The sequence below is a fragment of the Crocodylus porosus genome, unplaced genomic scaffold (assembly GCF_001723895.1).
Source record: "Crocodylus porosus isolate Cpor-Errol unplaced genomic scaffold, CroPor_comp1, whole genome shotgun sequence".
Taxonomy (NCBI): Eukaryota; Metazoa; Chordata; order Crocodylia; family Crocodylidae; genus Crocodylus; species Crocodylus porosus.
In genome coordinates, this window is record NW_017728923.1 from 16267706 (window position 1) to 16290798 (window position 23093).

The window sequence follows — 23093 nt, forward strand, 5'->3', positions numbered from 1 at the left end:
AACAGTCTTCCAGCGGAGGTGGTTCAAGCGCCTACATTGAACACCTTCAAGAGTAAATTGGATGCTTATCTTGCTGGGATCCTATGACCCCAACTGACTTCCTGCCCTTTGGGCAGGGGGCTGGACTCGATCTCCCGAGGTCCCTTCCAGCCCTAATGTCTATGAAATCTATGAAATCTATAAGGCAACCAGCCGGTCAGGTGGCCAGAAGGGGGCAGGGCCGGGCCTTTATAACAGTCCAGGCCAGAGCATGACCAGCAGTTCCCTTCTGGCAGCCACAGGAGCAGGAGCTCTGTGGCTGAGCTGAGCAGCCAGAGTTGATGATTGCAGCCTTACCTTGCTGACCGGCTGCAATGATGCTAGGGAGGAGAGCACCCTGAAAGGAGGTAGGGTAGAAGCCCTGCTGGGGCTGGGAGTTTGCGTTACGAGCGGGTAGGCTCTTTGTTGGTTTTGTTACTGCTGTTTGGGCTTGGCTTGTGTTACAGTTAGTCCGGAGGACCGGGTGAGGCTAAAGGGGTGTGAGGAGACCTCATGGGGGCTTCCCAGCAGCTTGGGGGGTTCCCAGTGCCCAGTAGGGGCACAGTGCCAGTGGGGCACAACTGTTTGTGCCGCAGAGGCGCGGTTTCGGACCCCAGCCCGTAAGGGCGGTGTTTTGCCCAGTGGGGCAAAGGACCCAGACAAGGGTCAAGGGGCCAGGCACGGCTGCGGCCACCTGAGCCCCAAGTGCGAGGAGCATGATATAGGTCCCAGAGGGGGCGGAGAGCGTGTGCAAAGAGCGCAGTGTAGGCCCAGAAGGGGGTCAATGGCTGCGGAGAGTGCGGCAGAGACCCCGAGAGGGGCGAGAGGAGCTAGAGGCACAGCAGAGGCCCCAAGAGGGGTGGGGAAGCCCAGAGGTGACCGATAGGCCCCAGAGTGGGGCGGTGGGCTAAGTAGTAGCCCAAGAGTGTGCCGGGCCCAGGGGGCGCCAGTCGCAGGGCGGCAGCTGCGTGCCGAGCCCAGGGGGCACCGGTAACAGGGCAGCTGCTGTGTGCCCAGCCCAGGGGGTGCCAGGCGGGTGACGAGCCCAGGGTGCCAAAGGGGAGCACCCGAGGGGCAGGGGACCGTACAACGTCCCACAGAACAGCTGCAAGGCTTGGGGCGTGCTAAAGGGGAGGTTTGGAGGCACGCATAGCCCTTAAGGCAGGGGTGCCCAGCGGTACCCCATATGGAGTAGGGGTAGGAACACACACACCGTCTACTCGGGGACAAAGGCAGCCTCCCATACAAACCTATTTATTATCAAAGTCGTGGCGGGCAAGAATCCGAGGGTGCCGAGTGCACCGTGAGTGACGGTAGGGGGTGCTAGGGGGTTCATGGCCGGTCCTAGGCCCCACTCCCTCACAGTTCTCAATTCCATATTTGAATCCCTCCAAGCCTTGATGAGGTAAGGAAAGCCATCAAGCAGATGAACAACAAGGCACCTAGAGATGGAATCTCCACTGAAATCTTCAAGGGGGGAGAGCAGTTTATATCACAGCTCCATTCCCTCGTTGTAAGGATTTTGAAAGAGGAGAAAATCCCAGACAACCTCAAGGATGCCATGATTATGACAATCTTCATGAAAGGAGACACGTCTGACTGCAGATATTAGAGGGATTCCCATGCCGTCTATCACAGGAAAGATCATTGAGAAAACCCTCCTGAATCGTCTCCTTCCACTTCCTGAAGAGCTCCCCCCCCAGAATATTAGTGTGGGTTTAGAGCATCAAGAGGCACAACTGATATGATCTTCACAGCTAATCCGCTGCAGAAAAAATGCCAGAAAAACAACATAAACCTCTTTGTGTCCTTCTTTGAGCTTACAGGAGCCTCCAATTCTGTCAACTGAGAAGTGTTGTGGAAGATCCTTCTGAACTATGGACGATCACTAAAATTCATCACCATTCTTTGTCTGCTCCGTGGTGTTATGCAAACAGTGGTTGTCAGTAATGGAACCATCACAGATCCCTTTCGGGTAAAGACCGGAGTTAAGCAAAGCTGTGTCATCACTGCAACACTCTTCTCAATATTCCTTACTGCAATACTACATCTGACCAACAACAACCTTCCAACTGGAGTAGAGCTAAACTACCAAGTGGATGGTAAACTGTTTAATCTCAGCCGACTGAGTCAAAACCAAGACCACCCCAACCTCAAATCACTGAGCACCAGGATGCTGATGATGCTGTAGTCTATGCTCACTTCGAACCAGGCCTTCACATAACCACTGATATCTTTACCAAAGCATTCAAGTTTAATGTGTTCTGGATAATTTTAGGAATTTGGGGCCTGGCAATTCATAATAGTAACAGAAGAAAAGCTTTTATTCAAATACAAAATTGACAGTAATCTATAGCTACTTATAATTATAGCAGGTGAGCTTTGAATTAGCACTTTTAAAAAATCTCTTAACAGCATCGACTCTGACTACAGCTGCTCAATAAGCCTGGGGCTTATCTACGTGTTATTTTACGCTTGGACTATCCGTTTAGAAATTTAAAAAATATGCATAGGCAGGGTCAGGTCTTCTAGTGACTGGGACCAATACAAGTGGAGAAACCTCAATACTGTGGCAAAAGATGATTATAACATTATGAAGGCAACCCCCGCTTAGTGCTTTTAATTGGTTCCCAAAAAAACAAGCATTAAGCAGAATAGCATTAAGTGAAACCAATTTTCCCATACAAATTGATGTACTAAGTACAATTTGTTAATGTGGCTCCCCACTAATACTATAAAAATCATTTAATCTGGACTTCTAATTCAAATATTTAATTCAAACTTTCTAATTCAAAGCCAAATTCAATGCTCTACAGACCTCAATATGGCATTCACCTGCTTCAGGACATCCAATTTTAAGCTCCAGCGTTAAGCTTTTATGCTGTTTTTTCTCAGCACTTGCAGTTACAGAGTTGGTTGCATGTTTCTGACTCATGAAGATTGATTTCAAGGGTCAAAATTAACTGCTAAACATAGAGCACAAAAGTTTTTGACAAACTAAGATGGTGACACAAACTGGCACTAAATTGCGCAACGAGCTATGCGCCACCGACGTGCTGTGGCACTAGTGTACATGCCCTGCTGCCAGCTGTACAATGCCTGTGAGCATTATAACGAAACTCACTGAGTGCTAAGTGGAATCGGGTATCAATGTAAAACAAGCGTTATAGCGAAATAGCGCTAAACAAGGGTTGCCTATACCTTATTCTTAGAAAATAAATTGTTACAACCTTATCTGTGCCTTGCCTGAAGGTTAGGAGGCATCTACAATTTTATATTGGATGCCTGGAGAACACTTTTTTGGTTGTTTTTTTTAAATGAGTTGTTCAAAGATGATTAAAGTAATTCTAAGATGTTTCTGCCTTCTGTCACTCCAACAGAAGACTTAAAAAAATAAAAAAAATAAAAAGCCTATTTATATGTTGCCATTAGGTGCTGAGAGAAACAGCTAACAGCTTATTTATCTCAAGGAAAAAGCTACCCCAAGATAAGCTGCAAGCAGACAATCCCTATGTCAGTGTAAATTACACTAGTTTATCCTTCTCCCCATTCCTTCAGGGGTACTACACTTGACTTGGTAAAGTTAACCTCACAGTGCAGGTCCAAATAAAAGATATCAGCACAAAAATTGCATGAATCTCACATTTTAATAAAAAGATATTTATATAAAATGTAAGATTGTTAGGATTTACAGGAACAGCAATGAACTCCTAAAACCCTGGTAAACCTAAATGGCTCTATAAGGAAACTGGCTGGCTAGAGGTTAAGATTCTAAAATTTTTTCTATAATTTCTTGCCACAACAAAGGCAATTATAATTATGCTGCATACTCTCCCAGGGGGACACAAGCGAAGGCCCCGGAGCACCCTCCTGCAGCAGTACCTGAGGGAGGGCTGACCCACCTGAAGAAGAAAAAGAGAAAAGCCCTGGAAGTAAGGCATTCTTACCATTTTCAGGAAAAGCAGAGCCAGGTGAGTCACACCGTGACAAACCACCCACACAGGTCGCCAGCCGTTTTTATTGCTGGCTGGGAGCGGCATTGGCAGATTACATCATCAAAAATCGCTGCCTGGCTGATTTAAAAGCCAGTGGCGAGGAAATGGAGGGGAGAGCAGCAACACCGGAGCCAGAAGGCAAAGCTGTTCCCTAGGCTGTACACAGGCTGTGTCAGCAGCTCAGCAGGGATCTGGACAGAGTCCTGGCAGAAGTGTACAGGATCCATTAAAAGAAGGATCATCCTAGCTTGGCAGGGCAGCCACAGATGATTGCATCAAGGGACCCTGGAGCCTCAGACACTGAACATGTGAGTGAGTGGGATGGGCTGAGACACCATACCCCACATATTCCTTTTTTCTTTCTTAATTTGTCTTGAGTTTCACAGAGCCCCAAACCAGGGAGAGGGGCGACAAGCAACCTTTCAGGTCAAGGGGAGCTGAGGCAACACAGCAGACTGCTATGCTTCAAAAGAAGACGTGATGTGTTGATGAGGGTGGTCCCACATCCTATGGTTATCCTGTGTGGAGGGATACCAGGAGATGGGCAGGGAAAAAAAGGGGGCAGGCAACAACATCAGGAGATGTGCCGGTGATCCATCATCTGGCTGTCCTGAGGTCTGGCACATGGCTGGGGTGTAGGGGAGGTGGAGTCCCATGAACACCCGCACCCAGTCTGCAAGGAGCCACGAGAAGGAACTCCACCACTGAAGAGGAAGTTCCAAGTCGTGGCAGGAGAATATTGGGGCCTCCCTCAGGGTGAATACAGCCCAGTGCCTAGGCCTCAGGAACACACCCTGTGGCTAGCACCGGCTATGCGCTCCAAGGAGGCTAGAGAGCAGCCACACGAGGCCAGACAGGTGCAATACTCATTAAACAGAATACATATTCCGGAACCAAAAATGCTACTAGCACCAATCCACAAATGCCTGAACTAAATGGAAGGACGACAACAGCTCATTACAAACCTATCCAAACAGAAAAGAATCCTATGAAATTATAGAAAGAGGGTTTTAATAAAAAAGCATTTTCAAATGAACAAGTGATGTTTTCTTTCTGCCACTATCCTCAACTTCCCAACCCAATTTATCTTGTTTTACCCACTTAAGCAAACAACCACCAGACAGCAAGGAGAAAAGGGAACAAGTGAAAAACACTGTACCAAAAAAAAGCAACCTCCCAGTTTAGATAGCATCACCAAGGTCTCCTATACATGTGCAGGGAGGCTGTAATTCCAGCACATTGGAGCAGATTAATCAAGTCTGCTGGTGTATGGTAATTTGCCATCTATAAACTGCTTAAATTATCTATGCTATGCCAAGACAGGACTTTCTAGTAATATTAAGTTATTTTGGTCTCCTCTAAGAGCAGAAGTACTTCTAAAGGCATAGCTTTAAAAATCTCCAGAAGCATAAAAAAAGATTATGGATGAAATGCTCACCTTTTACTGTTTGTGGTCTTTATTTTGTTTGGTTTAATTTTTAATTCTTCTTTTCTCTTTTTATAATAAAAAAGGTCACAATTAAAGACTGAGATCATTTTGCTAGCCTTTAAATCAAGATATCTCATAAAGCAAGGGAGAACAATAGTTTGGGCCTGTGGGCCACATGGACAGTTTTCGGGAGCTACTGGATATCAGTCAGCACTCCCCTCCCCCAACCACTGCCTGGAGCCCATGCGCCTTTTGCTCCTCCCCACCACTGCCACCAGTGCCCAGCAGAAGCTAAGCACACAACCCCGGCCTGCCCTGTGCCCACTCAAAACTCACTCCAGCCAGAGTGGACCAGCTCCAGACCAGTCAGGACCTATGCACACAGCACCGGCCCACCCTGCATGTGCTCCAGACTGAGCAGTGGTGGCAGCCAGGAAGAAGCTGCTGCTGGGTGTGGGGGGAAAAGCGGCTGCCTACCCCTCACCGCTGCCAGGCTCTTCTTGCTGTGGCCTCCCAGAGGCCGTGCCTGGGTTGCTCTGCAGCCAGACAGGACCAAGGGACCTGCTGCAGGACAGACGAAGTCCCTCTGCAGGCTGCATTTTGCCCACTCCTGCCATAAAGCATGACAAAGCAGTCATAGTCCAAAGTGCCTTTAAGAGAGACAACTGTTTAGATTTGGAAACAACATAACTTTGGAATCAAGTATGAAGGTGAAAACAGACATAGAACTGGGCCCAAAATAGAACTGAATTTTAGAAATCAAGTTTAACAGAGTCCAGTGCAAGGAGTTGAACTGATTTAGAAAAGTGTGTTTTAAGAAAGTAGTATCATTTCATAAAAAATAAAGATAAAGTTCAATCTTGAAATGTAATTTAATATTTTTCCTAATAAATTCATTAATCATATAGCTAATAAAAGGAACAATATAGCTAGGTGCCAGGCTATTTAAAATATACTTGCCCCATTATTAGACTAAGATATATATATATGTGTGACAGGTTAAAATTCATATGCTAGAAAAAATGACAGAAACCCATATGATGTATTAAACAAATTATTCATTAAGAGTTTAATTAATCCCAACAAAAAATTTTGATTCCTACTTAAAACAGAGATTAAGTCATATCTATAGGCTTTATGCTGGTCCTTGATTGGATGAATATGTAGCAGAGTAAAATGGGAACAGTGCAATTAGAGAAGAATTTTCAGATGTGGATAGATTACCAATTCTGTGTAAGAAGCAACAAGAGAGACAGGTGTAATAGTACCACATATATGGTACTTTTGTACCATTCTAATATAAAAGCCTTAGTCTGTCTGTCTCTGTCTATAACGCTCCAGGCCACCTGTGCATGCGTGGCTGAGGGGGTGCATGCTGATTGGCTGAGAGGGCCTGGAAAGTAATGGACGGGGCGAGGGAGCTGACGTGCCACCCCAACAGAACCCAGCTAGATCTAGACAAATTACAGAGATGGGCAGGTAAGAATAGGATGGAATTCAATGCAGACAAGTTCAAGGTACTGCATGTAGGGAGAAGGAACCAGCAACACACCTGGGGAACACACTTCTTGTCAACATGGTGGCAGAAAAGGATCTTGGAGTCGTTGTTGACTCCAGGATGAACATAAGCCACCAATGCAAGGAAGCGGTCAGTAGAGCTAACCGCACCTTGTCATGTATCTACAGATGCATCACAAGCAGGTCCAGGGTGGTGATCCTTCCCCTCTATGTGGCACTGCTCAGGCCACAGTTGGAGTACTGCATCCAGTTCTAGGCGCCACACTTCAAGAGAGATGTGGCTAGCATTGAGAGGGTCCAGACGAGGGCCAATCACATGGTCAAGGGGCAGCAGGTTAGGCCCTACGAAGAGAGGCTAAAGGTCCTGAACCTATTCAGCCTCTACAAGAGAAGGCTAAGAGGGGATCTGGTGGCTGTTTACAAACTCACCAGGGGGGACCAGTGAGAATTGGGGGAGGCTCTGTTCCCCCGGGCACCACCCAGGGTTACTACGAATAACAGCCACAAATTGTTAGAGAGAAGGTTCAGGGTGGACATCAGGAGACATTACAGTTAGGGCTGCCAGGCTCTGGAATGGGCTCCCAAGTGAGGTGGTGTTCCTCTCTTACCTTGGGGGTCTTCAAGAGGAGCCTGGACAGGTATTTGGGTAGGGTGACATGACCCCGGCACCCATTCCTGCCTGGGCTAGGGGGTCGGACCTGATGATCTGTTTAGGTCCCTTTCGACTGTAAGTATTACGATACTATGAACAACAGCCAACAGGGAGGGGGAGGTGGCGGGGAGGAAGAGAGGGGGAGGAGCGGGAAGGTGAAGGGGGTTTCCGGTGGTGGTGCCCCACAATGCCACTGTGCCCCCCGCTCTCTCCCCCCGGCCCCAACAACAGCCAGCAGAGGAGGAGGTGATAGGGAGGGAGGAGAGGGGGAGGGGGATGTTGTGTGCCACCGGGTGTCAGTGGCCACTGCTACATGCAAGTTCCCCTCCCACCCTGCTCCTGGGAGCTGGCAGCAGCATGGGGTGGAGCAGCAGGGAGTGGTGGGGAGGTGCATGGGGCCACAGTGGGAGTGGCAGGGAGCAGAGGGGGGCCCATAGTGCTGAATGTGGGGTGTGGGGGGAAAAACAGGGATGGAGACAGTGCGGCAGCACTCTGGGGCATCCCACCCACTCCATCATTCATGATGGGCAGTTTGCAACTCTCTCTCATATGAGATGAGCTTACTTAAGTCAGTTATAAAACCGGCTACGTTATAACAACACTCTTCACTGGGTTCAAATATATCCGATTTGCCCAGTACTCATTCTTATTTTAAAATTAATGGTGTACTGAAAATTAAAGGCACCACGTGATCTTTACAAATTATATAAAACAAATACGTTCATTTCTAGAAGTCAAACTGGTCACAGCAGTACAACTGTATCACTGTGGAAAATTAAAACATTCATTTACCTTGCCACAGTGAAGTTGTCCGAAGGCAAAAACCGAGCCAGCTGAATAAAGATGTGGTTAAGGGAAGCACAGAATCCACACCATTGCGCATAATAGAGTAGCAAGACATCCTGAAAGGTAGAAGGATGAGAAATTCAGTTAGTGACCAGAGTTTACCAGAAAGCAGAAATAGTCACCAGTATGTTAAACAATGCATCTAACCTACAGAGATGGGGGGGGGGGGGGAGGGATGTACACTTGTTGTTTTTACACTCCTGTCCATGAAGCCATGGGCCCAACTCATGGGATACCCCCATAGCTCCTGAAACAGGAAAACAGCTGTTTAAACAAGCCTCAGGGGACTTCAACATGAAGGAAACATCCTCACCAAATATGGTACAGGTCAGTGCCATCCCCAGTAAAATACTCTGATGCAGGGGACACATTGAGAGTATTTCTAGATAAGACGACATGGCCACTGTCCTATGTCCTGCTTACTGCCTGAGTGGCTCAGAAGTGACAGCCAGGTACAGGTGACTCTTTAGAGCTTTATAACCTCTGGCTAGGAGCTGGGCCAGTCCATGACTGCTTCATTATGGAGGAAGCATTATGTTAGCATAAAACCATTTTTAAACCTTCAACCATCTCTGCACCAAGATCAGCAAGGGCACTGGATCAGGAAGGAATTTTACCCCATGGTCAGCCTGATATGGACTGTGTGGATTGTTGTGTTCTTCTGCATCAGGAAGTGTGGCCCTCATATTTTAATAACTTCTGCAGCAGCAGGATATTAGCCACCATGGTCCCCCTGCTTTACCTGTGGCAGAGGAGGGTATTATATGTCTTGTGTTGCGTCAGGGTTGACTCTGTAGTTTTGCTTAGAGGTTAAACAGTGGATTTGTATAGGATGGTTTGGAAAGGGATGATCCTGCTCCAGCAAGGAACTGGACTAGATGCCTCTTGAGGTCCCTTTCAGACCTTCTCTGTGATTTTATGACCTGGGTCTAATGAATAAAATGAGTAATTCATGGTTTATAAGACTGCTGCAAACACAATGCTGTTACACTAATTTGCCAACAAAACATAAGTGGTCCTGTGCTTATTTTCTGTCATCCTCAGCAATGTCCTTATATTAAAAACAGAAAACTAGATCAGACAATCATTTAATTTCCATTAAATAACAACGGAACACTGAACTATATTCTGGTCGTCATGATTGTTCTGCAGCTTTCTATTACTATTTAATGAACTGTGACTATATGCTTTAAATGGGAAATCTGTGTTCCAGAAGACAAGCAATTTTCCTAAAGCTAGCCCAGTAGGCATCAGGGTTACTGGAAGCTGAACACTATACATGCATTTATTCTCTATAGTGCCAGCGGCCAAGGATTAAATTTAGTCTTTAATTTAATCACTCCTTGAAAAATCAAAGCAATGTGATGCCCTTAAACATGCCACCACACAAAGAATTTCACCCTGTGAAATCAAAATATTTTTACCATGGACTTTTTTGCTATGCACTTTTTAAATACTTCTTTTTTTTGTTTTGTTTTACAACCTTCCCTTTATTCTATTGCATCTGCTTTCCAGTCACTATTGTTCATCATTTAATTTCTTAATTCCTGTAAAAATGCAAATGGCTCCCCCTGCAGCTAGCACACACACTGGTCATATTTGGCGCATAGAGGTGCTATATGCTCATCATCTCTTATCTCCTTGAACCTAACAACCAGAATATGGTCCTGAATATGGCCCTTGAACTTAGTTTTTAACAGCTGCCACTATGAGAGCCAAGTCAAATTAAAGCCTCTTCTTCTCCAGAAATATATATGTATATTATTTAAAAAAGAGAAATAAGACTCTGAAGGACTACATTTTCAGGTTGTGAGGAAGTTGTACTTGGTATAGCTGAACAAGCAGCCCCCCAGGACTCAGTTAAACTGAATTTTTAGCAGCTTTATGCCAAAATGAGCCCAGGAATTGGGGCCCAGCAGGGAACTGATAACAGTGTTTATCACCCAATTAAGAAAACAACAGAAGACCATTACCAGCTACTTGTTGATTCTGCTGTTGGGACAGTAGCCAGCATGTGGTCTTCTAGCTAATACACAGACACATCCTCAGCAAGGCAGACGGGAGGGGGGAATTCCTACTTAGCCCGCGAGTGGCGAGGGGCAGGGAAGAAGCACCTTGCAGTCTCTGAAGCTGCCGCCAGGAAGCAGAGGGAAGGGGCCAGCCCTGCTGGGGAGCAGAGAGCCCCGCCCAGCCCAGAGAGCATGCTGAGATGCTGGGGGCGTTTGGTTTATGTGCACTGAACATCTGTTCTGTTACAGGTTTAAACCAGTTTCTGATCACTTAAACCAGCTTGTGTGTAATGTCTGTCCCTAGCCCAGGTAGCCTGTTATCTACCTCCAGGCATGACTTCCCACCACCTGTAAAAGGGTAGTGTAATTACTTAACTGACGAGTCATTAGGCCACCTGCTGTTTTCTTCTTTAACCCATAAGTTATGGGTCCTAGTCCACCCTCACACTTCCCCTCCCCACCTCCTTGGTTCTCCCTTTATCCCTCCCCCTCCTGCCTTCCTGTTCCTGAGGCACCTCACCACATCACTGCCCTTCTCCACCAGGCCATGCCCCACACTAAATGTTAACGGATAATGCTTTCCCCATATAAATATACTTCTCATTTAAACATTTAACCTTTCACATCCATACAAGAAACTGAAGTGTGGACTTTATGCAAGAAACATTGTAAGAGTAGGTTTGCTGCTTACTGGGGAAATGGAAAGAAAATTCTGCAGTGATCCACAGGGAGCAGAACAATGAGCAGGCTCAGCTCTCTAGCTGCAGCTACTCAGTTACTTACTACAAGGAAAGATCTGCCTTTCAAAAACAAGGTGCATATTACATTCCAAGGTGTACTGTATACAAGAAAATACAAGAAGTATTTCCCCCCACTGAGTATTTTTGCTTAAAGTTAGATACAGAACTAATGTAAACGCATGATCAAAAGAAGCTTTTTACTTTCTGAACAAACTAGAATTGAAGAATGAACCCCTCTAAATTTATCCTTTGAAACGCAAATGATGCCTTGCAGTAACAATTCTCAGTAAAGAGCTGTATACCTTTTCACTCAAGAACACCACTTCATGAAAGGTACTAGTAGTCACTTCAGTGATTATGTGCTGTACGTGAAAATGGACTGAAGAGTCACCAACAAGATGTCTTTTTAAGGGACTGTAGATAATGCTGAAGTTTTTAATGAAGTTTTCTAAAATTAAAACAGAATATAAAAAAATTATTCAAACTCCATATACATGTAATATTTGGACTGTCTGCTTTTATTTCAGGATTCAAAAGGGGAAAAAAAACCAAAATTCAAGTATAGTATACATGCCTAAATTTATTTATGGTGATCTGACCTCAAGTTCTGTTTAGCCAACATTTACTCTGACACCAAATATAAGAATCTGTCTCATCTCTTACTTTTTCTTCTAGCTTCTCCTCACTGATTTCACTGTTCCATTATGGTGCAATATAAATATAAAAATATTTGTCCAAATTTTTCAGAGACTGAATCATCTTTGATTATGTGCAATATCTAAGCTGTTTCATATGTTCAATTTAGATCACAAGCTGTATTCTTCTATGTATAATACTAAGCTCATTCAATAGTTGAGACATGCATTTTATTACATAATGCCAGGGAACACTCAAATATAATAATTAGTCAACTAGAAATTTTCTAGTTTAATAATTTAGTTTCTATTCCACTGTTCTAAAAGTCAGAATTAAATGAATGGCCAAAATCAGAAGGGAAGGCCTATACAGGAGCCTTTTCATATACAAGCAAAACTTGGCTTGTTTACCCGTGTTAAAACCTGTAAAATTTAGGAAAAATCTGTAACATCTCTTGTTGGGTCAGTACTGATATTCTATTTATATAAGTAGCTTCTAATTTCAAGAATGTCTACATTAAAAAAAATGGCCCCTTTAAGCAACAATATCCAGGAAGATTTAAAAAAAGGCTTAGTGATCTGGCTATTCACCAGTATTATTCTTTAATTTCTTCAGCAGAATGCAACTATAGCTTTTCATTGTGGGCCAATGATATGTAAGAATAATGGAAGGACATGTACTTGAGTAACTTGAATAAATTAAATGTTAATATTCAATTATTAATACACATAAATTCTTCTCTATTTTAAGGCTTTTTCCCCCCAAAATGTGCACTTAATGTACACCTAATTTTTGCAAGCAGTTGATCAGACAAATCATTATTTGCATATGTTCCATAACTTGCATTTGCCACTTGAATCACTGCAAATAAATTAGAACTGCATTCACAGGCTCTTCTAAACAGATTACTGCAGATATGCATTTTGCACATGTGCTGGAAAAATATCTAACAGCAGGAAAAAATAACAGAATCAATTTAGATATTTTAAATACAGCTAAGAATATAAAGGAATTACCATTTGAAGTAATAGTCTTCAGAGTGCTATACTGATTAAATCATTTTGACATAATATGCATGTTAAAAAGTCCCAACAACTTAAATTGAATTTTCCACCAAGACTCATTCAGAAGGATATATATTTAGCAAAACAACTGTTTTTAAAAAACTGCAGCTAAAAAGAGAGCCCACACAACAGAACTCCATAACCTGATATCGGAGAATACCCAAGGCAATGAAACTGCCAGGCAAAGAAATTATAATGTAGAAGCATGCACTCAAAAATTTCTTGTAACAATAATTTGATTTAAAACGTCTGTACACTCAACAATGTAGTTCACTATAACATCTTAATCTCATGTTTATAACTATTTCAGTAATAAGACAAATTTCAAATTACCAAATTTTGTACTGAGTACAAAGAACTGCATCTAGGCAAGGGATGCAGAAAAGGCCATGCCATACATTAAAAAGGAAGGGACAAACTAAATTCTACTCCCATGGCACCAAGGCATATTATTAAATTATAGAAAGCTCATAGCAGAAACAACCAGGTTAGAAAAAGGTTTTAAATTGTCCCTGTTCCCAAAGCAGCAAAAACAAGACAAGTACCTTCAGAGATACACCATGAAAAAAAAATCACATAGTATAAAGGAAAATGATTTTCAGGGGAAGATGTAGAGGCTGAACAATAACTAGACTGTAATTCTCAACTGGATGTTATGAGATCCTTTATATGGTGTAGTAGCACAGTTAGCACACCCATTCATTAAAACCAGATTTTAACTGAGAATACACAAGCTAAGTACAGACAGTCAGAAAGTACAAAGCTGAATTGATTCAATCTTCACAGGTTGTCTAAGCTGTGTACACTGAATGGATACTGTCAAAAGCATTCTGAACTGTTGAGGGCTTTCCGAGTTCTCTGCAACAGAAGAATTGCCCTATTCTTTTTACAGTCAAAAGAACAAGTGTAATTAGGTTTGGAGTCAGGTGCCACTAAATTCAGAAAAAAGTTATGGAAGTGTGCCTTGATCTAAAAAGGTGAGAACTACTGAACTAAACTGATGAACCAGCAATCCCTATCATTAGGATTTCTGCCCCATTTGCCTGCCACCCTACCCCACCCCATCTCAGCACATGTAAGAATAGAGGTTGGTAGCCATTAGTGCTATGGGACTGCAGCTTCTTCCCCCAGAGCTATTCTATTTTTTCAGGTTCTTAACCTTACTTACAAACAGGGTATCTGAGAACAAGAGAAGAACTCAGTTCCCTGACCATGAGTAGACAAAGTTATTACCCAGCCTGGATGCGGCATTCTGGAAAATATTAACAAACAGAAGGTGCTCTCCTGAACTGGAAATAACCATTTTCTGTGCCAATGTAGTTCTATCTAAAAATCAAGCGTTTCCATATTTCAAATTTTGAATACAAAATTGTTCCATACTATACCTAGAGTAGATCTTATGACTGCTTGATTCTGATCCAGGATATAGTGCGTCTCTTCTTTCAGGTCAACAATGGCAGCAAATTCCTTAACACGAGCAGTTCTTGACGCTCCTAATCTCTCTGCATACTTCCAGAACAAATTGGAATCCAGTAGATAGAGATTCAAGGTCTTGTTGGTCCGGCAGCTCAGGCCAGTAATGTTAGTGCCATTAACATGAAGGTCAGGAATAAAGTAATTCCTATCCTCAATGTGAGGAATAGAACTTTGGGCGTTATCCTTCCCTTTCTTCCCATGGGAAGAAAATGCTACTTCGAGATTCTGAAAGATGGTGTTTTTGGAATTATCAAGACTTAACAGACCCCTATTTACTGTCCTGCAGCATGCAGTGTAGTAGCTGAAAGGACTGTAGAAACTTAAGAAGTTGCTGCATTCTATAGTATTTGATGCAACTTGAAAAAAAGTATGTTCCTGGAGGTAGAAAGAGTTCAAAGCTGCTTCTATCTCTAAAAAGTTACACTGTGGCACAGTGACTTGACTTGGTTTGACCCCAACTGTCTGGTTGATGCAAAGTTCACAGACATTGTGAGTTCTAGAGATTGAATGCCACTGAGGAAGCACCACTGTGTTACAACATGGGTACTCTGTTATGGAGAATGTTTCTGTCAATTGTGTGTGGGCGTCTGGTACAACAGATCCAAACTCTGGTGAATCAGACTCTCTCAAGTGTTGAGCTGGTTCAGGTGCCTGGCTTTTGTTACAATTTTTGTACTCCAAGGCCACTTTGGTTATCTAAAGGGAAAAAACACGAATACACACATAGAGTTCACTGATAAAATAAAACACACACAAATACACACAGAGAAAACATCTATCCCAATTTTAAAGAAATGCAAACTGCATGCATTTTTAGGCATGCTGTCCTCCAGTTTCAGAAGCATAGGGTAAAATCTTATTCTTAGATTTATTAACAGTCACAGAAGGCACTGCAATCAGAATCAACAAGCTCTACTGAAAACATCATACACAGTCAGCTCAAAACTTTCTTTTTACCACCTCCATTAGGGCTTAATAATCCCTTATGATGGCATCTCTATATCTGGCTTCCTGAAATAGCCAATAATTTTTTCCCCATTTCATTTCTTTTTCAAAAAAGAAAAAAAATTAAATAAGGGCAAAATATACAATGCTGAAGATATTCCATTGTATCATTTTGTCATACGTAAAAACAACAGAGTAATCCAATCTAACTGACTACTAGGATAGGGCCAATGACTCTTTCTGCAGGTAGAACTCTCCTCTGCTGCAATAGCGACATGTTGCTGTAGACTCCAACAAGGAGCAATGCTTCAATGCTAACTGCTGAGTTTGGTCAGTTAAATCTCTCCTTTTTTCAAACACTACCACTGGAAATACATATTATTGTTATGTATTTCTGTAGAATCAGCAGAGAGCTTTTTACACTGTGAAAACTAGAGATGCACTGATATATCGGTCCATATTGGATCAGCATGTGCCCCCGTTGATTTGTGTGCAGGGGAAAGACAGGCTGCCCGCTGCAGGCTTGGGGTCAAGGGCTGCACTGGCCTCTTCCTGGTGGGGGGACTGAGCCAGGGCTGCGCACAGGGTGGGTGAGAGGTGGTGGCACTGGGAGGTGGGGCTACAGAGTGGGTTAAAGCTACCCCCATATTCGCTATAGCCCCCCTCCCAGCACCGCTGCTGCCTGCTTCACCCCCACCCGCCTCAAGTGCATTCCTGGCCCAGCCCCTCCACTGGGAAGAGACTGGCGAAGCCCCTGACCCTGAGCTCACAGCAGACAGCTCACCCTCACCCTGCACACAAATCTGGGGGGGGGCACATGCCACCCATGCCTCTCTGGGGGTACATGCAGAAGCAGGGAGCCACCCCCCACATCCCCTGACGAGCCATCCGTGGCTCTATCCTATGCTACCCTGCCCACACTGCAAAGCACCTGTCCCAGCCCCACTCCCTCCTCCAGTGTGGGGGTCTCAATCTGCCCCCCCCCACATCTCTGCCCTCCCCCACACTCCTTTCCCCCCACAGACGAACTAGCTGCACACTTTTCTCCAAGCTGCCAGGATGCATATCAACTATTGGATCAGTCTCAACTGATATGGCTGGTTAATAAACCACCCATCAGTATTGCTCAAAAAAAAATCTTTAATCAGTCCACCTCTAGTGATAAACTCCTCTTAAGACTGATATTCAATTCCCCATTATGTGAATTCTTGGGTCTCAGTAATTTATTTTACAGAATCTGAGAACATACCAATATCCTCTACTGTGGATTTGCAGTAGCAGTTACTGTTTTCACTTACTTTCTTCATCTTATCTAGAGTATACTGTAAATTCTGAAAAACACGTCCAGTTGGAAAATTCTAAGATTTTTAATTCATTAGCGTAGCTGGCAATTAAAAAAATATTTTATACATATTATGAACTGAACTTCAACTTTGGTGAATGTGCCACAGGTCCTTCCAATCACACCCTGTTGTTCTCTGAAGTGCAATAATGTAATCTTACCTGGTGAACTGCCCCTTACAACCAAGATGTGATTTTTTTTTAGGAAGAAGCTGTGGCACTGGCAAAACAGACTGGTCCCTAGGTTTGAATTTAGTGCCTCCTCCTAGGAATCCCAGGAAATAAATTACATCTATGTGCAGTATTGAATCTTCACAAAACTAAGTAGGCAAACTGTTTTGTGGTTTTTTTTAACCAGAGGGAAATTCTGCTTAGATAAAAGGATGAAGAAGATAAATTGGGATATAACTGGGGGCAGGGATGGGGGGGGGACATGGACAAATCATCACTAACAAACTAGATTAAAAAAGTCCACAGAAAAAGGCTTATATGAAGGAAGAACCAAAGGATTCTCCACAGAGGAACTTGGTAACTGTCTAAGAGAGGCATCTGCGAGAAGAGAAAATCTGCGATATGGAACTCTTAAAGCAAGTTTCCAGTTCAGAAAACGGGGAACAAAAGTATTTGTATTGGTCTCCCATATACTCTTTGGGTGACAGCAGAGCAACCACTGCCTTAATTCTATTTGTGATCAAAGAGAAATGTAATAATGGTTTCTCTGTTCAAGTTACAAAGAAGGTCCTCAGACTCGGGCTAGGCAGAACAGTGAAGTGCACAGAATACTAATTCAATTTCCTGTAGTTTAATGGAAAATAAGGTAACAATATTGTCTCTGCCGTTTACAGATTCACTAAAATGAAGAAAATACTAAGTCTTTAGAATGTTTTTGGAAAATTATAACCACTTCCTTTCCTAATGGTCTCTGAAATTAATTTAAAAAATAAACTTAGACTCAATACTCTCCCACATTTTCTTCATGGTTTATGTTACTTTATACAGGAGAAAAGCAGAACATTAACTACGCACAAATTTCTTTACTACATACATGAATCCCAGGCTGTGCTGGCCTCCCTATTACACATAAACATCACTGGGCTACAAATAGTCATAGCACCTCCTCACTGGTATATTCTCATCTTCCAAAGTCAGCCTACTATAACAGAAAGCTATGGAAATAGGGGGAAATCAGACTATTACTGTTATTTTCTTATTGTTGAGAAGGAAACAATTACATTAACAATAAGAAAATGAACACAACCATATGGAATAATACTTCAGTAAGCTGAACTATAATCTTCAATGGAGAATTCCCAGTTAATTCCAGTAGGGAAAACTTAAGATATTACAGCAGATTTCAAGTCCACAAAGATCTACTGTAGGCTGAACCGTCAACATAGGACTTGCTTTATTGCTAGTTGTCTGAATGTCTGCAGAAGTATCTGGGAGCAAGGAAAAAGAACAAGCCTAGATGCCTCTATTGAGGGACAGTCACACAGGAACTGGAAGAGAGGAAGCAGGAGCCAGTCTTGAGGATCCAGGAAGTTTTGGAACTACTCACATAGAAAAGATGAGTGCCACTGGTGGAGGAGGAATGTCCAGAAGAAAAAGGAAACAGGCAGCAAGAAAGTGGCACAGGCAATGAGCAAGAAGAACAAAGCAAATGGGAATGGCTATAAAATGAACAGAAAGAAGCTGTTCTCCAACTCTTCTCCAGTACTGAAGTAACCACGTGTATGCTTCTCCTAGCAGAGCTTTCTTGTGTATGCAACCAGTGCCACGAAATGAGAATCTGGTTGACCAAAACATCCCTCTGTTAAGATGTAGTCCCTACTGATAATTGCATAGCATTTAAGAAATCACGGGAAGAGCCTTTTCTTTCTATACAAATACATGTTCGTAAAAATGGCAGATTAAATACTGTAAACATTTGTTCCTTACTGCTGTGACCTTTTGTTATATTTGTTTACATTCTTTACAAAGTGCTTGAAAATTATTATTAACTGAAAAAAAATCACTTGCATTATAAAATCCTATTATCTGATCTATTCAGAGAAATGTGTAATTCTCTGAACAATGTTAACATACAATGAATTGACAGCTGCATACTGTGCAAATGCCTTACAGGCAAATGGTTTCAGAGCTGAATGAAAGTCACAAAGGCTGCAGTAACCACCTCTCCTTGGTAAGCAAGTTGCATAATATACTACAACTTCTAACTCTCTCTCGAAAGTACACATATGCAACATTAATCACTAGGTCCTGTATCTGATTTAATGCTTTAATATGTATAACTTTTTTCCTCCTTACTGAGATGAAACCTGAACCCTCACATATTGTATTGATTTTACTTTATCTAAATACAACAGGTAATATTACTATGTTGCATAATGTGTGCCTAATGTTGCTAAATTCAGCTCAGCCTGAGGAGAGTTTGCTATAGAAATCATGCCAGTTCTCATCTAACCTCCTCTGGCAGTCTCTGCTAATGATTTCTAGGAGCAACATAGTAAGAACAATGGGGGAGAGGGGCCAGAATCAGAAAATGCTGAGTTTTAAATTTAAGATGTCTTTAAATTACATAATGCCCAGAATATCATGGTAGTTAAATAGTATTGTTACCTTTTTTCAACAGAGGAACTGACTTGCTACATTCATGCCATGAATCAGCAGCCAAAAAAAAAAAAAAAAAGGCAGAACTCAAGGAGTTTCTGGATCCCATTTTTATGCTCTGTTGGTTTGACCCTGACTAAGAACAGACTGTCAAAAAGCCTGAGGCTGAATCGATTCAATCTTTGCAGATTAGTCTAAGCTGAGCAGATTGAACCAATAAGCAAGTGAGCAGACATTCATTTTTGACTCACGAAATGCAGCCACATTTCTGCAGTGGCTCTGGCCAGAAGCCAGGGGGTGCTAGAGCTTGGGTCAAGGCTAGACTGCCCATCCTGTGAGAAGGGAGGCTTGTGGAGGAGGTACAAAACACCTTGGGATGCTGGGGAACTGAGAGTTAGCTTGAATCTGGAGGGGAACTTGGACAGAAGTTAAAAAAAACGATTTAACCTAGATCAGTTAAGTCTGATACTACATCCATCCAGGTTTATCTTAAATCAGTTTCAGCCATTTTGAAAGTGGTTTATGTGCACTGCACTTCTGTTGTGTTACAGGTCTGAACCAGTTTCCAATTACACACTGGTTTATTTTGTAATTTCTGTCCCTAACCCCTGTAGCCTCTAGCATTGCAAAAAGCAAACAGTGGCAATCGGTTTATTTCTCTTGCATAGCAAGTAATTTCTTGAAACTTGGGTTAGAAAAATTAAGACGTTAATTCAGGTTGGAAAAAGCGTTCTCTCTGATGAAAGAATTAAATTTACATTTTAAGCTCCTGAATTATCGGAGAGAAGGTAAGGTAAGGTGATCTGAGACTGGAAGGTTGCCATGGCTTAACATTAATTCAACTAGTTCAACTTTTCCTGAGTAAATAATTGATGGTAAGTAAAGGACAGACTGTCAGATTTGAGGGAGATCTAAAAATGTAATTAAAAATAAATAAAATCAAGGATTCCTGAAAGGTACTATTTCAGTAGCAGTTCTACCAGGACTTTCTAACTTAAACTGGCATTTCTCACTAGAACATATTAAATTCTAGTTTATACTTTTTTTATACAAGAACAGAGGAGTGGAAAGTTCTTCCTAGGTTAGTCCCTATATGTACAGGTATTTCTACAACAGCAACAGAGATTCTGTTTGAAATGGATACTAATACTTGTAAAGTCTTTGTGCTCACCACAGATTTTAGAATTATAAAGGATTTTAAGAGAGTATTTTTGCTAGGGATTTCAAGTTCTACAAAAAAAGTGCTCAGTGAACATATTTTCCAATTAAGCTGCTATGGTTTTCTTCTTCGGTGCACAGGCTGATGAGAAGCAGTTGGCAAAATCTTTGAAGGTATGTTCCATTTCTAAATTTTCTTAGTGTTCAGGTAGAATTCGGCTCAAAAGTTCTTGCTTAGAAGACTTTGTTCTGATCTGTGAAATTTAAGGGTTTCAGATCAAGGACCCATACTGGAGACGGATCTGAGCCAAAGGACTTGATCAGGATCCCAATTTCCATTCTATCTAAGGAAGTTCAGACCCTTTTCTAGCTGTAGGCCTATGAGATTTTGCCAGGTCATGAAAGGTCTTCTTTTCCAGCTGATTAGATTTTATGGCATCTGCTACTAGTTTGTCTCTAGTGATATCAGCAATTTATTTCGTTTCCACCTCACTGATCACAGAACTGCAGCATTTAGTCTGCTTGCAGAAACTGTACACTTCAGAGCATAGACAATTTCTTGTGATCTCTTTTCTGATATCTGTGTGGGTCTTTCTGCTGGCAATAAGGAAGTGAAAAAAATGTTTTACTGTAAGAAGATGTAATAGTAACAGTCATAAAACTTGACAGGAGGCTCAGAGGCAGGTGTAATATCTGAACTAATTTTATCTCTCTTTTTTAATTTGACTCGAGTTCCGGATAATAAGGTGACTATTTTCAAAACAGAAACTTGAGAGACATGTGTAGCCACATTTCAAAGGCATAAAATGCTCATATGTTCCATATTTGAATTACTCCAGCTGAGGAGCAGAAAAGATTAAAGATATGTCTCATCCCCCTGTACCCATCACAGGAAACAAAGAGTGAGGGAGGAAGACGCACTTCAGAAGTGCTGGGTTTGAAAAAAAAAAAATGGAATGAGGCCAGGATTTGTTATATAGCAAGAAAGACGTCAGGCTGTAAAACAATACACGAATGGTGTAACAATATGCAATTTATACTTCAGCTAAATTTTAATATTTAAATTTAAAAGAAAAGAGAAACTGGGACGTTTTTGGCATTCTAAAAATAGAGTTCTGGACACTGGAATATCAAATAAAATCCTGGAATCATCAGGAATGCTCCATGCCACTTGTTTTACTTGACAATATACTTTTTGGGTATAGAGCACTGCCTGCTGGGTAAGCAAATCCAAAGCATCTTCAGAGAGTGATGAACACAGCATTGCATTTGTGTCATACAGATAGGAGAAAAATTCCACCTGCAGGCAAAGATGATGCTATGGATCGGGGTAGGCAAAATATGGCCCACAGGCCACATCTGGCCTATAGCAGGTCCCTCAAGGGGGACTGGTCCAACTGCCCCTGGGCATGGAGGTGCTGCCTGGTGCAGAGCACAGCCCACCCTACCGCAGCTCTCAGACATACCAGGAGCTGTAGTCCATGGGGAGTGATATGGTAGCTGGATGTGGCTTCCTGCCCTCACACTTCTGGGTACTGCTGCCAGTGTCTCCGTTGCTGTCAATGGACCTGTCCCCATGCCTGTCTGCCCACACCCACCACTGGGGCCTCTGGACAAAGCAGGTGGACAGGTTCTCCATGGATCAAAGCAGATGGGTGGGGCCAGCATGAGGCTGGGGTTGCAAGGCAGAGCTGCAATCTGCTCATCACAGGTCCCTGAGATGGGCCCCTGCCCACAGAGCCAGTGCCTGTTGCAGGGACACGTGGGGGTGAATTGTAACTCTGCCCAGGGGTCCCAGCCCCATGTTGTCACCACTCTACAATCCCAGCCCCAGTTGACATCCTGCTCTCAGATGCCACACCTCACCCACCTGCCCAGCTAACAGCACCATGCCTCTGCATGTCCCAAACCAGTCTCCATGAAGACGCCACTCAATCACTCTGTCCAGCACCCCCAGCAGTGGGTGCAGGGCAGATGGGCCAGGGGCTGGATAGAATCAACTGGCATTGCCCTGCCTCCCCCACCCTCTGGAGGCAGGGCAAACAGCCATGACAGGGGGCCAAGGCCAGGTCAGCAACACTTCCCCCCACCCCACCCCAACCAGCCCTCAACAGCTCACCAAAATTCCTTAACTGGCCCTCCAACCCAAATTGCCTGCTCCTGCTATGGATGGAGTTATATCCCACTCCATTCCCAGTAAAGAGAAGTCAATCAAAATAACAGGCCTCGAGGCTTAAGAATAGTTCTGATACACCTGCAAATGTGGAAAGACCCTATGAGGTCCTGGGCACAAGATACCCACTGCAACAGACTTTATGCTGGTGTAGAAAAGGAGCAAATCTCTGTAAACAGAGCAACTTCATACAATCTGGTGCAGAGTTATCCATCAACAAACTAGGGATAAAACTACACTGGTATAAAATTATAAAATTATATAAGGTAAAACTGCACACAGATTATACCACTGGTATAGATTATACCAGTGGTATAATCTGTCTGCACTTTTACACTGGTTTACAAAACTAATGCAACCTGAACCATTGTAAACACCCTGGGAATGAGCCATAAAAAGAAGAAAAAGAAGTTTGATTGGAAAATATCTGAGTTAGCAGAGGAAATCTCCAATCACAAATGAAGTAATTTCTAGTGTCAGATG

General features: G+C 43.0%; 1 protein-coding gene and 1 long non-coding RNA gene across 2 annotated transcripts in view; one reads left to right on the forward strand and one right to left on the reverse strand.

Annotated features, from left to right (window-relative positions):
• The window catches only part of TXNDC11 (thioredoxin domain containing 11), a 96286-nt gene that overhangs the window by 12233 nt on the left and 60960 nt on the right, over positions 1-23093 (reverse strand). The window contains exons 6-8 of the mRNA XM_019540121.1: positions 14293-15079; positions 11510-11655; positions 8405-8514 (exon numbers count right to left, since the gene is read on the reverse strand). Of these exons, the coding sequence (XP_019395666.1) occupies positions 8405-8514; positions 11510-11655; positions 14293-15079 (1043 nt within the window). The remainder of the gene's footprint in view (positions 1-8404; positions 8515-11509; positions 11656-14292; positions 15080-23093) is intronic.
• On the forward strand, positions 2867-22120 carry LOC109313510. The gene is made up of 3 exons (XR_002102067.1): positions 2867-3208; positions 19736-19739; positions 22109-22120. It is a non-coding gene; the product is annotated as an uncharacterized LOC109313510 (long non-coding RNA).